Source organism: Lemur catta, chromosome X (assembly GCF_020740605.2).
Source record: "Lemur catta isolate mLemCat1 chromosome X, mLemCat1.pri, whole genome shotgun sequence".
In the NCBI taxonomy this organism is placed as follows: Eukaryota; Metazoa; Chordata; class Mammalia; order Primates; family Lemuridae; genus Lemur; species Lemur catta.
In genome coordinates, this window is record NC_059155.1 from 13,018,566 (window position 1) to 13,031,892 (window position 13,327).

The 13,327-nt window shown below is 41.7% G+C and overlaps 1 protein-coding gene across 1 annotated transcript in view; it reads right to left on the reverse strand.

Moving 5' to 3' along the window:
* Positions 1–12,181, reverse strand: part of GUCY2F (guanylate cyclase 2F, retinal) — a 94,950-nt gene extending 82,769 nt beyond the window's left edge. The window contains exons 1-2 of the mRNA XM_045538608.1: positions 11,961–12,181; positions 4,039–4,853 (exon numbers count right to left, since the gene is read on the reverse strand). Of these exons, the coding sequence (XP_045394564.1) occupies positions 4,039–4,768 (730 nt within the window). The 5' untranslated portion in view covers positions 4,769–4,853; positions 11,961–12,181. The remainder of the gene's footprint in view (positions 1–4,038; positions 4,854–11,960) is intronic.
* Positions 12,182–13,327: the final 1,146 nt, after the last annotated feature.

Sequence of the window (13,327 nt, forward strand, 5' to 3'; positions counted from 1 at the left end):
CATATTATAACAAAGTGTTCCCAATTTGGAAAGATTTAAAGGAAGTCCCAAATGGTCCAACATCATGGTAAGCCCAAATTGAAAGGATTTCACAATCAGCCTAGCATAGGGCTGATAGGTAAAAAAAAAAATGTGGAGAAAACAGGAGGACTTGGAACAGCCATTTGAAAAATTCTCTAACGAGCTGTAGGCAGGGCCTCCTGCTATCTTTTGTAGGAATTAGAAAAAGAATCCCTTCTGGGTCAATGCAATCCTACAGGTGCTCTGCTTGGTAAGTGGATGCTCTTTTGTGCCACTGGACAAAAACCTTCAACAGGGCTCATGGTTTAAGGAGCAGAGAGTGGATTGGATTTTAGTCCTCAAGCCCAATCAGCTAGGTTGCCTTGTTCAGGGCACAACCTACATAACCACACGTAGCAGTCCTGACTACAAGTTGAGGCCCTTGTCTTTAATATGTCTCCTATTTGAATTTGTCAGAAATAAGGAAAATCAGTAATTGCTCCCAAGGCTTAAAGGAAATGAGTTGAGAATCTGGGAGAGGCCAAATCCCCCTACTCTGGGACTTTACCCCATTCTTTGGTGTTAATAATGCCTACACCTACCTACTTGTTACTGTGAGACTCACAGGTGTCATAAAACTTGAAAGAAAACACCTATCTCCTGGATAATCCTGAGGATTAAATGAGATGATCTATGTGCAAATGCCTTGTAAATAAATTGTAGAGATTGGTTTACATGTAAAGTCATATTATGGTTGCTTTTATTGTCTCTATGGTAGGATCTAATAACACCTCTGTTTTTTCCCCTCCCAAGATCCCACAGCTATTATTATTGTTATTATTGCCTTTACTATTAAGTATATCATCACCTTGGTGTTAAGTAAGCACAACTTAAACATGTTTCTGACATTCTAACTCTAGTAAGGTGCCAGTGATATTCCTAATTGGAAACATTAATGTATAAGAAAAAGGTGGCATACCAGCCAGTAATAGGCTGCTTTTGTCTCCCTTCCCTCCCCACCACCACCATCACTACTACCATCACTGCCACTGTGACATGGCATTGCCATCACTGTTATCAGATCAGGCAAAACCAACCTTCCAACTATTTCTATTACTTCCAAATATTGTCCAGCCCCTCCAAAGGAAGGGGTCCCTTTGCACTGTATTTTGTACATTACAAAGGGTCCTCGTCTGAAGGTTTGCTTGGGGACCCACAGTGTTAAGAAGTAGCCTCACCATAGGCAAAATAGGGAAGAGGTCAGGCCCTGCCTTCCTCAGCCCTTCTCAGCTGAGATAATACAAAAAGCTTAGTGCCATTTTAGTCCTTCTCAGTCAAGAGAAATAACAGTCAGGACTACTTGGCTGCCTCGGTCTCACCAGTTGAGAAGAACTGGAAAATTAGCTAGAGATTTAGTCTGGTATGTGCTGTGCCTGGTGCGTTGCAACCTTCCTCACTGCCATGTTGGCTTAATCCCTACTCACTGGCTTCTGGCTCAATTTCTCACCCAGGTAACCAGTTTTCTAATGGGAGCAGAGATATGCCCTGAACCCTGCGCCACTTGGCTAGAGCCCTGATGATCCATTTTTGTTCATTTTCTGGAAACTGCTTCTCATTCTCCCACTGGCTGGGCACTGTTTGAACAGATGATCGAGGGGACAAGGACAAGGTCTATAGTACTTTAACATTCACTCCCTTTCTACAACTCCTACTGCCACACCTCACCCACCAGTTGGCATGCCCTCAGATGCCAACACGTGGCTGTACCAAGTGTGGGTACCACACACTCCTTTGAATACTGCACATTGAGCTGCCCAAGGTTGTACTCAGGCCACAGCCCAACGGACAGCTCAGTTTACCTGCCCCCACTCCCACCCACACTCTGACTCATGTCACTGAAGTGCCAGCATGCCTCATCTGAATCTGCCTATCTTTTGTCAGAAACCAGAGGAAAAATCCTGGAGTGTAGACCTTTGTCTTCACTCCCTTTATCTCTCTGAGTCCCTCCTCCACTTCCTGTTGCTGTCCTCGCTACTTAGGGACTTCCTTTGCTCCATAATCAACCTCTCTAGGGTCCCTCCTACCAATCTCAAAATTTTCATTCCCGTAGTGGGCTGATTCACACTGTTAGAAAGGAAACAATCTGACTAAACAAATCTGACTAAACAAAGTTTATTAAGACAAAAATGACTGGTAACTTAAAATGAGGAAAATTTACTTGCATTTTATTATGTTAAAGCAGTAGTTCTCAACTGTGGCTGCACTTTACAAGCTCCTAGGAAGCTATTTAAAATATTAAATGTGCTTGCTGAGACCCCACCACCGACCAATTCAATCAGAATCTTTGGAGGTGGCACTCTGGCACTAGTCATCTTGACAAGATGTCCAGGTTGTTCCAGTGCAGCCAGAGTGAGAACCCTTGACCTAAAGGAATGAATCGCTAATGGTAATAATATGTACACTTGCTATCTCCCTGCCTCAAAGGGATTGTGGGTGGTGAGCACTCAATCCTAATTCTTCTCAGTCTGACAGCCCAAAGAGCTTTCATGACCTAGATTTATTTAACATTTCATGGTACAGGCCAAAATGTCATTTCAAAGTATACTATTTAGAATGGGTGGGATGTGAAACACTCATGGAATGTAAACTTGCAGGAGACACTGGGCTTCACGAATATTTGTAACATATTATAAAGTTTTGACACTAAATATGCTAGCCTGTTTCTGGCATGGTTCCTCCCTGGAAATGGTTTTATATCTTTAAAAATAATTCTGTGCTCTACTTTGAAAATATCAAGCTCTATTATGAAGTAATCAGAGCTACACTGATTGCTTAATATTACAGGATCTTATAAACTGGAGCTGGAAGCAGACTACTGTCATTGTGGAATTAAAAAGTCCTCTTGCCCTCATCCTTCCATAATGATCATAATTAAGGTCCAATACTGGAGACACTTGAAACTGAAAATGGGCATCTGGTTAAAGGCCAGGCCTAAGCTGGACTGTTCTCTAACAAGCCCATTGTTATGTTAAGGAAATGACTGGGACCAGGACTAATCCTAGCAGTAATCAGTTTGACAACTCGTTTCTGGAGCTATCCATCCTAAAGTGGTAGAGTGGTTACAACAGGGGAATGAATGAGCAGTGTTCTCACAAATCACTGCCACTTCCAGAGGAAGGCAAAGTGGAGACTTAAAAATTGAAATAGAATAAAAATCAAAACGAGGTGTCACAAGGGCTTGCCCTAAGTGTAAGTAAAAGAGACCTGATTCAAGAGGACCAGGAAGGGGCCCCTTTTCCCAAAAAATCCACCCCGCTCACCTTGGGAATGGTAGCTTCAGTGACTCAAGTCCTTTGCTTTGCATTTTGTGCATAGTTTCTGTAAGAATCATCTTTGAACATAAAGCTTCCCTTGGAAGGGGAAACATGTTAAAATTTAGGCAGTCTTTTCATTTTAAGATGCTGTCATTTATCAGCTAGGTGTCCTCCATATCAACTAGTGGTATGTTGCAGAAAAAAAAAAAGCCCTGCTTTGTGAGGAGGGGTAAGGGTGGTCACGTTGGAGTCCAAAGAAGAAAGGTTCTAAGTGCCCCACAAGGGCACTGGGCACCTATGTAAGAAAGTACCCAGAAGGGAGTCCATGCCAAATATCTCCTCAGTGACCAGAACAAACAAAAATGAGGTCCTAAGAAGACCCCCGCCCACTTTGGCGGGACTGAAACTACCAGGGTCCTAAGGGCAGAGAGGGTGTGTGGCCACAGTGCTCTCAATGCCATTCTTCCACACCGAGGTGCTGAGAGCAGGCACCCACATCCAAGGACATTTGAACCACAGAGTTCTTTGTACCTTTATTCAGTGCGTAAAATAGGCTCTGTCGAAGCAGGACAGTCTCAGGGCCTGCGTGTGAGTGAAAAGGGGCAAAGGCATAAAGATGGGAAGGAATGTGCTATCCTAGGGTGTGAGGGTAGGAAACCTTTTGGAGATCGTAATATATTTCGCTGGAGCCACATTTAAACCTCAGCTGGGAGAAAGCACTTACTGCGAATTCGATCTGCCTGACGAATCCGCTGGAGAGCTTTCTGAATGCTTTGGCTGTCTTGTCCTGTGGTCAGGACGACCCCTACAGGTAGGCCGTGGCTCCGAAGAGCACTTGCGACTCGATTGGCTGTGTGCACCCAAATGTCTTCATCTGAAGAAATGACTCCAGCATGAGCCCACTGGAAATATTTCATGACAGTTACAAGCACCCGGATGGGAGAAGGGAGTGTCCGAGAAAAGGTCGGGTAGCTATTTTTATTGTCTAATTCATAATTCACACATGCCCAAGAGAAAATCCCTTTGTCCGAGCTGTTTCCCAGGAGCGAGGCTGCCTCACAGTAGCCAGGGTTGGTAGGTCCAATAAATCCTGAGGCCATCTTGTGGTGGGAAATGAAACTGGAGAGGGCCTTCGAAGTCTGGCAGTCTTCGTTGAGAATCACATATTCAAAAGAGTAACCCAGGTCCAAAGATGGGTCCCGGTTAATTCTCTCAATGGCTAATTGAGCAGCAACCTCAGGCAGGGCCTTTGAGAACAAGGGATCACAAACCCAAGGGCCCACCACCCCAATCTTGTAGGGGAGTGCCCACACCTGCTGCAGGAGGGACGGGAGGGCCAGGAGACACAAGCACCACAGGAGCTTGGAGGATGCAAGGCCATGGTGTCCTGGCAGTCTGCTGGGAACCGCAAACAAGAGCATAAGTTGAGAAAAAGGCCAGGGTCCCAGGAACATAGCCCTCCTGCTTCCAGCAAGCTAATGATGAGTTACTGGAGGGTTATTCTGCTCTCCCAAGATGGGCAGTGGTGTTTCCAAATGCCTGTCAATCAGAGGAAAAGGTTTGTTACCCACATTATTTCTGAAGCTTCTGGAAATATCGGTTATGAAAGAATGGCAAAGGAATGGCAGTCCCCAAACTGGAAGTTCATTTCTCCCACCCTGACAAAACTCCTCCTCTTCCTGTACTTCTTCTCTCAGCATCTCTATCCACTGTTTGCCCACTTGCTTCAGTCAGAAACTTGGGAATCACTGAGACCCCTTCTTCTCTGCCCTAACATTCAATTCATCACCAGGTCCTATTAATTCAACTTCAGTAATAGCTGCTCACCTTACAATGTTGTGAAAATTACATGGGTTAACATACAGCAAGTGCTTATAACAGGACCTGGCATGTCATTAGCATTATATTAGTCATGTTATTATTACTATTATAGTTTTAAATATGTCTATTTTTTTCTCTCCCATACAGCCCTCTTGGAGAGAGACAGATATAAACATATAATGGCAATACAGAGTAAAAAGTGCTAGGATTGAGATAGCTCAGACAGAGGAAGACAGGGAGGATCACCTAAACCCAGATTTCAGGGGAGGAGAGGAGGAAGAGGGAGGTCTCTCTGGGTTCAGTATTGAAAAAATAAGTTATCCAAGTGAATAGAGTTGCATGGGAGGTTGGGGCTAAAAGCCTTCCAAGCAGCAGAAGGAACAACATGCAGAAAGACCCAGAGATAAATATATATACATATATATATATTTATATATAGGAGATCTGTGGAGTAAAGAAAGAAGACAAAGGACAAAACCCTGAGAACCTACAACACTTAAGGGTCAGACAGAAAGGAGGTCCAGAAAACAGCAAAATCCAGGAGATAATGGTATCTTCAGGGAAAATGAAACTTTGAGGATGGAAAGTGTTTATTGGTGTCAAACTCTGCTGCGAAGTCAAATAAGCTAAAGATAGAAATGTGTCCACTGGATTTGGATTCAGAAAGTAAGGCTGCAAAGTCGAGGGACCACAATGAGTAAAAAATGAATGGGAATTAATGAAGTCCAGTCAGCAAGTGTAGAGAACCCTTTTAAGATGATATATGGAAAGCCTTTCTCGGTCTGGCCCTTGCCTTTGTCTACAACCCCATCTCCCACTGTGTACTGTAGTGAATTTCTCTTAGTTTTGTCACATCATCTGTCAAGCCTAGGATTTGGAAAATGTCATACCCTCTCCCTGGAATGTCCTCCTTTCTCTCTCTTCCCATGCTCCCTTTCTGGGTTCTTCTGAAGAACTCTACCTTCAAGATCCAATTGTAGTATTCTCTACTCTGTGCAGCATTAGTGAATACCCTCAGGTTGAATTCATTGTTTCTCCATCTGTACCTCATACTTATGCTCATTAGAGAAAGTATCACTGTGATTCTTCTCTATTTCTGGTCTATGTTGTGGCAAGGATAGGTAACTGTTTGATATTTCTGTACTTGCAGGACCTCATACTTTCAACCACAAGGAGTGATCAACAGTGAGGACAACTCTCTATGGAGAACAGAGCCCACTGGACTGGGAGCTCCTAGAGGTCCTACTTACAGCACTATTGCCTAGCCAAGTGTCCAACATAGTAGATATCAGATGAATGTTTGTGAAATGAATGAATAACACATTAAAGTTGGCCCAAGGTTAGGAATAACCTCTCTAGACATAATGAGAAGAATCAGTTGCTTGGGAGAGATGTTAAAGAGGAAAATCCTTAGTATATCCTTAATTCTAATCAAAGATCAAATAATGGGATGGCTCTCTTCAGGGCTGATAATAAGCATTGGTGTGTATGGGTCAGGCCCAACTGGTTGTTTATTGCTAGCAACAATTCTAGCTGTGCTAGCCCTGTTGGTCATTATCTTTAATCCTCACTCCAATTTTATGAGAAACCCTGACTCCTCAAGAGACCAATCTGAAGCACACCTAGTTAGTGGATCTTAAAGACTCTGCACAATAGTATGTCCCAATATTTGTAAACAGGTGAAAGCTGGTTTAAATGAGAGTCAAGAAAGACCTGGGGGAGGAAACATCTCACGAAGCAACATGAGCCAGAGGCTGAGGGTTTTGTGAGCTCTGGTGGGGTAGGTGGGGGCAGGCGGCAGTGAGACTTCCAACTTTGCTTTAGGGGTAGTGAAAAGATGGCTCTGGGCTCATTATGTGCATAAGAACCTCAAATTTATTCTAGACACTCAAAGATAATCTAGTCCAGCCTCTCTCCCACCAAATAGATCTATTCTGTGCACTGACTATATTGAATGTATGAGAGTAAAATATAGGATAGATGAAATGTGAGCTTCATCTTCAGCCTTCAAAGAGCTTCCAACTCAGTACTACAAGCTGAGCTCTGGTCAAGAGCCACATGATTTTCTTCCCACCTTCCCCCACCCCCAATATTTGCTCTTTTATGAAAATTTGAGAGCCAATGCACTCTAGGAGAAACCCCTTTTCTCAAATAGTATGGGACAAGTCCCTATTTCTGGTCTGTATTGTCATACAGTTCAAGGATATTGAACTGTATAACACTGTCTTTATAGGACCTCACTCTTTCAACCACTAGGAGTGTGCAGCAGTGTGGACAGCTCTATATGGGGAACAGAGGCCTACTCACAGTGGCAAGTCAAAGAAGCCAAACAACTGCCTCTTCTCCCCCAAACCCACCAATTTGATGGGTTCTTTCCCAGAAGCCAGATGTTTAATCCAGAAATTAGCACTTAGATTGACAAAGGCTAAGATTTACTGAGTTCTTGCTATGTGGCAAATACTAGGCTACACTCTGCATGTATTACCTTATTTTAAAAGAATTAAAAAAAATTCATCACAGCCCTTTGAAGTAGGTATTATCACCATTATTTACAGAAGATGGAACTGAGGTTCAGAAAGGATAAGTAACTTGCCTGAGGGCAGCACAGCATGGTAGACTGGGTATTTGCATATCAGTTGATTGAGCACTAGTACTAGGATGCCCGCAGGCAGCCCCTAATGTATGAAGTGAAAGAGACTACAATTAATATAACTTCTATGCTACTCCAATTGAGTTTGAATGATTCATTTGTGGTTTAATGAAATTCTAGTCCCCCATGAAAGACTAAGTTAGATAAAGGGGGGAGGGGCAAAGTAAATTGGGAGGAGTGACCAGAAATTCATTATCCAACCAGAAAAAATTTACCACTAGTGTTTAAGCCCAGCCCTGGGACTGCGCACTTACCCCTCACTCGGCACAGTGTTGCACATCTGGGGGTGGGACGCACCAGTCACATTATATTCTACGTGAAGCTAATCCTCACGTACCAGAATGGAAGTCTCAGGAGCACACCCTTTGGCATATTAGCTCCCACGCACTGCTCACACCACGTGCTACACACGCATACCACGCACTCTGCACACCACGTGCTAGATTCTCAACTCCCTAATCTGCAAATGGGAGTAAATTTAATTTAATACTTTTGAGATAATGGATTAAGCAAATTGGAATGTGAAGCATGCAGTTGTCTTTCAGTAAATACTGGTTCTTGCTTGTTTGGAAAAAGGACTGCATTGAGAATCAGAAGGCCAGGGTCCTGGACCCAGTCCTGCCACTAACTCCCCATGTGACCTTGGACAAATTGTTCTCCCCTATAGGTCTCTCTTTTGTCCCCCTTCAGTTGGACTAGAGGATCTGCAAGTCTTTTTCTTCTCTGACGTACAGTGATCCTGGGATTCTGTACTTCGTCCAGGCACTTAGTTTTGTAAATGTCTGCCTTGTTAAACTGCTTTCTGAGTTCATTCAACATTCTCTAGCCTTTGCTGCTCTAATTAGTTTCTTGCTGGAGTTGGATTCCCCCAAGTGGTTTGCACTTACTTCCATCTGGCAGATCCACTTCCTGATCATTTTTTATTTTGGCCTGGAATCTTCTATCAAGCACCTACAATGTGAAGACCCCTCTCTCCTACAACACTGGAGTTAATGCTACACTGAAACCTGAGTTCTCAAAACCATTGATTATTTTATCATCATTATTAACAAACACGGACATTGAGAACCTTGTCTGTGTTAGGACTGCAACTACTATATATGTGTGTGTGTGTGTGTGTGTGTGTATATATATATATATATGAGTATAGAAGCCTGGTCAAAAAACATCTCACCAAGTAAAGCGATCATGTATCTCTGGAGGGACAGAGCAATAATGTCCACCAACACGGTTCATATGTAAGGCCATGTTTGTAAGTTCTCTGCGTGCTTTTGCTCACCATCATATCTCAAGTGCCCTGCACAGTGCCTGACACATAATAGGTGCTCAACAAATATTTGTTGAATGAATAGTGAATAGGAATAGTGGGGCACAAATGAAATACTTTATATTACTATGTTCTTAGAAAGACTCTATTTTAGGCCTGGGTCAGGACCCACCTTTGACAAAATTATCCAATAGGTAAAGTTTGTCTTCAAACTTCTAGCCCAGCTCTCTCTCTTCCCTCTCCATTAATGGAGAGAAAAACTATTCTAGAGAAAGAAGCTCTTTAAGTAATTTGCACTAATATGTAAATGAATGATAATATTTGACAGTTTCCTCTACTCCTCCCCAATCAATGGTGTTTGTTTTCTAATAGGGGGTGAGGAGAAGTTTATGCCAAAAAAATTAATCTCTAATATTATTCCAATGACAAGCATTGGTTGCAGGTAGGTAAAGGGAGTGATCAGCTGTCTATTCTAGGTATAAGGCTGGCATTTTTATGGTATTAGGTTATTAAATATGAAATGTCTGATTTCCTTAAGTTCTAAGTTTGACAGTTGATATCTCTAACCTTTCATTTTGACACTTCTTTTTTTTTTCTATTGTGAAGGTACGACCTCATTCTTTCACACTTGTGTTTTGGCTTGTAATTGTCATTCAAATTTTTTTAGAGCAATTTTTGTGAAACCATGGATAAGTCAAAAATTCATGTTAGTTATGAATATGAGTTCCATCATGCAACCAATGCAGCGCAGACAGCTTGAAATATCATCAAAGTGTTTAGGAAGGATGTGGCTAATGAACACACGGTACTTAGATGGTTTGAGAAGTTCTGTTCTGGTGATTTTAATTTTGAAGTTGAGCCATGTGGGTAACCTGAGACCAAGGTGGATAATGATGAACTGAAAGCTGTAGTGGAAGCGAATCCATCTCAACCTACGCATGAATTAGCATCAAGGTTTGACGTTACTATTCCAACAATGTTGGACTATTTGAAACAAATTGGCAAGGTAAAGAAGCTAGACAGATAGGTACCGCATGAATTAAATGAGCGTAGAGAAATCGTCTCCAAGTTTGCCTTTCTTTGCTGTCACGACATAAAAGGGAAAAATTTCTACACCGTATTGTTACGTGTGATGAAAAATAGATTCTTTTTGACAATTGCAAGCATTCAGCGCAATGGTTGGATAAAGATGAAGTGCCAAAACACAGTCTAAAACCAAATATTCATCAAAAAAAGCTAATGGCATCTATTTGGTGGTCCAGCACTGGTATTATCCACTACAGCTTCATGAAACCTGGTCAATCCATTACAGCAGATGTCTACTGCAACCAGTTGGATAAAATGATGGAGATGCTTCTGATTAAGCAGCTGAGATTGGTCAATAGAGACAGGCTAATCCTCTTACAAGACCACATGTCGCAAAAACAACGCTGCTCAAACTACAGAGACTCTCTGTCATCCATGGTATTCACCAGACCTTGCACCAACTGACTACCACTTCTTCCAGGCTTTGAGCCACTTCTTGCAAGGAAAAATATTCAATTGTCAACAAAAGCTGTGGAAAACACCTTTTGTGATTTCATCACCACTCACTGCTGGCATAAACAAGCTACCGTTAAGATGGCAAAACTGTGTCGATAGTTTAGGCACATACTTTGAATAATTATATTGCTTCTTGTTTGAGATATAATAAACTACACTTATAATATAATTCAGGTTATTCCTCCTAAGCACAATGCCTGCCCCATCCAACATTCTAAAAAGTTGGCTTTTTTTTCTTAGCATTTCTCAAGATTATACATTTACAACATGAGTCCTTCCTCAAGCCACATGTCAGAAAATGCCCCTTACCATTTGTTCTTACTTGTTGTTGCTCTTTTCTCTCTGTTAACTGCAAGATAAACAACCCCAAAGCTGAAGGTCTGCCCTTACGTTCTTTGTGGTATCTATGTCACCCATTGGGTGATATTTCTAACTCTGCAAGAACTCCCTGGAGAACCAGAAAGTTCTATGTTGCTGTAGGATTTAGCCTTGATCTCCCAACTCAAGACTTTACAGAAAGAAATGTATTCTTTAAAAAAAAAAAAAGAAAACCAAGGAAGAAGGAAGGAAGGTAGAAAAGAAGGGAGGGAAGGAAGGAGGGAGGATGCCCTAAGCCTTCACCTGTTGATTTGGGTTTAAAGAAAAAATTACAGAGTTCTTGTATAAATCACATTGTCTATTGTCTTCAAAACAAGCCAGCTGAAGGTTTCCCTGAGGTTAGCGGGAAATGTGGGCATAACTAAAACAAAATTTGAAGGTATGAAATTTTGGAAATAGAATATGACTGATTCGCAGTTGTTCTGGGGCCGTTGCCTAGGTAACTCAGGTACTAACACCTGCGTGGGATCAGGCTTCTATGGAAAGCGGCTAGAGCATAGGGATGCATCATTTCATTTCAGGTAGCTTTCACAATCTGGTGGGAAGCCTGGTTTCACAAGGAAAATGGCTGTTCTTTAAACATGTATAAAGAAAGAGTATGACAAATAGCTCTGAGGGAAGAAGTGGTTCCTCATCCTAACTTGTCAAGTTGAGGACTTCAATGAATGATTGATTGATCTTTGCAGTTACAGCATGAATCAAGTTAACAGCTTATACAAGACAATGTCAGGAAGAAATAAAAAAGAATCATGATAGAAACTAAATGAAAGTTTGGATGAGACTTTGAGCCCAAATCTTGACTTAAAGTGTCTTGAAGGCTTTTTCCCCCTCCTTTCCTTCTTTATTCCTCTCTTTCATTCATTTCTTTAATTTTTTAAATACATATTGCAGTAAAACTAATGTATCTCAGTCAGAGTCTGAGCTCACAAGTGGGCTGTGTTTTTTTCCCCATTACAATCTTTTTTATAAACAAGAGCTGTCAACTTACCATGTAATTCACCGCTCAAATGTCTTCAATTTCCCGCCTGCGCATGCAAATTTCTGGCATAGCTACCTCAGTGTGTCTATTTCCACGCATCCTCTATGCATTCATAATCCTGCCAAGGACTCTAATCTGTGGATAAATTCCATTAATGGGGTAAATAATTGAGAGCGATAATAAACCTTTTTTCAATCACTCTTCAGCATCCCCAGACCAAGACCTGGATTAGGATTTAAAATGACACATCTAATCCTTTAAATTGATCCCACCTGTAGCAGAGTTAGTGCTGACCTAAATGCAATGACCCAGAGATTAACGAACAATTAGAATCCTCTAGATAAATGCGTCCACAGACTACTGCCTTCTTCTACCTTTCAAAGTCAGACTCACATACCCTTGGATTTTGCCTCTGTGTTCTTCCTTTTTCCATTCTGTCTAATAACCACAAGTCACTTTTTCTCCAGGACAGCTCTAAATGCCAGAACCTTCATCAGCCGTGATTCCAGCCCAGGATATGATACCAGCCCATCTTTCATATGATGCAGGCTGGCTCCCTGCAAAACTCAAAGTAGGTGATGTTTGCCTCCTTCTTCTATCCCCCTTAATTGCCGTCACTCACTTTCCTTCCAAGAGAGACCCCCTCCATCCCCCCACACCTCTGCACACACACACCGACACCCCCCATACTTTAGATCTACCCCTTTGCCCTTATCAGTCCCTCTCTGTCCTGGGCACCATCTACTCAGGGCCCTGTTCTGAATTCCCAAGGTGAGAACTGAGGTGTTAACAGCTAATAATGACTTCTATTAAATAAGGGTTACTATATGACTGACACTTTTTTTAATAACAGCTTTACGGAGATATATTTCACCTACCATAAAATTCATCCGTTTTACATGCACAATTTAGGGACTTTTTAAAAAGTATATTCACAAGATTGTGCAACCTACACCATTTTCCAGTTCCAGGACAATTTCGTTATCCCCACAAGAAATTTTATACTTGTTTAAAAGTCACTCCCCATTCCTCCCTTCCTCCCAGTCCCAGGCAACCATTAATCTGCTTTCTGTCTCTATGGACTTTTCTATTCTGGACATTTCATATAAATAGAATCATACAATATGTGGTCTTTTGTGACTGGCTTCTTTCACTTAGCATACGGTTTTCAAGGTTCATCCATATTTTAGCATGAATCAGAATGTCATTCCTTTTTATAGACAAATAATATTCTACTTTGTTGGATATGCCACTTTTGTTTACCTATGTATCAGTTGATGGACATTGAGGTTGTTTCCACTTTTTCGACTATAATGAATAATGCTCCTATTAACTTTGTGTAAAAGTTTTTATATGGACATATTGTTTTCATTTTT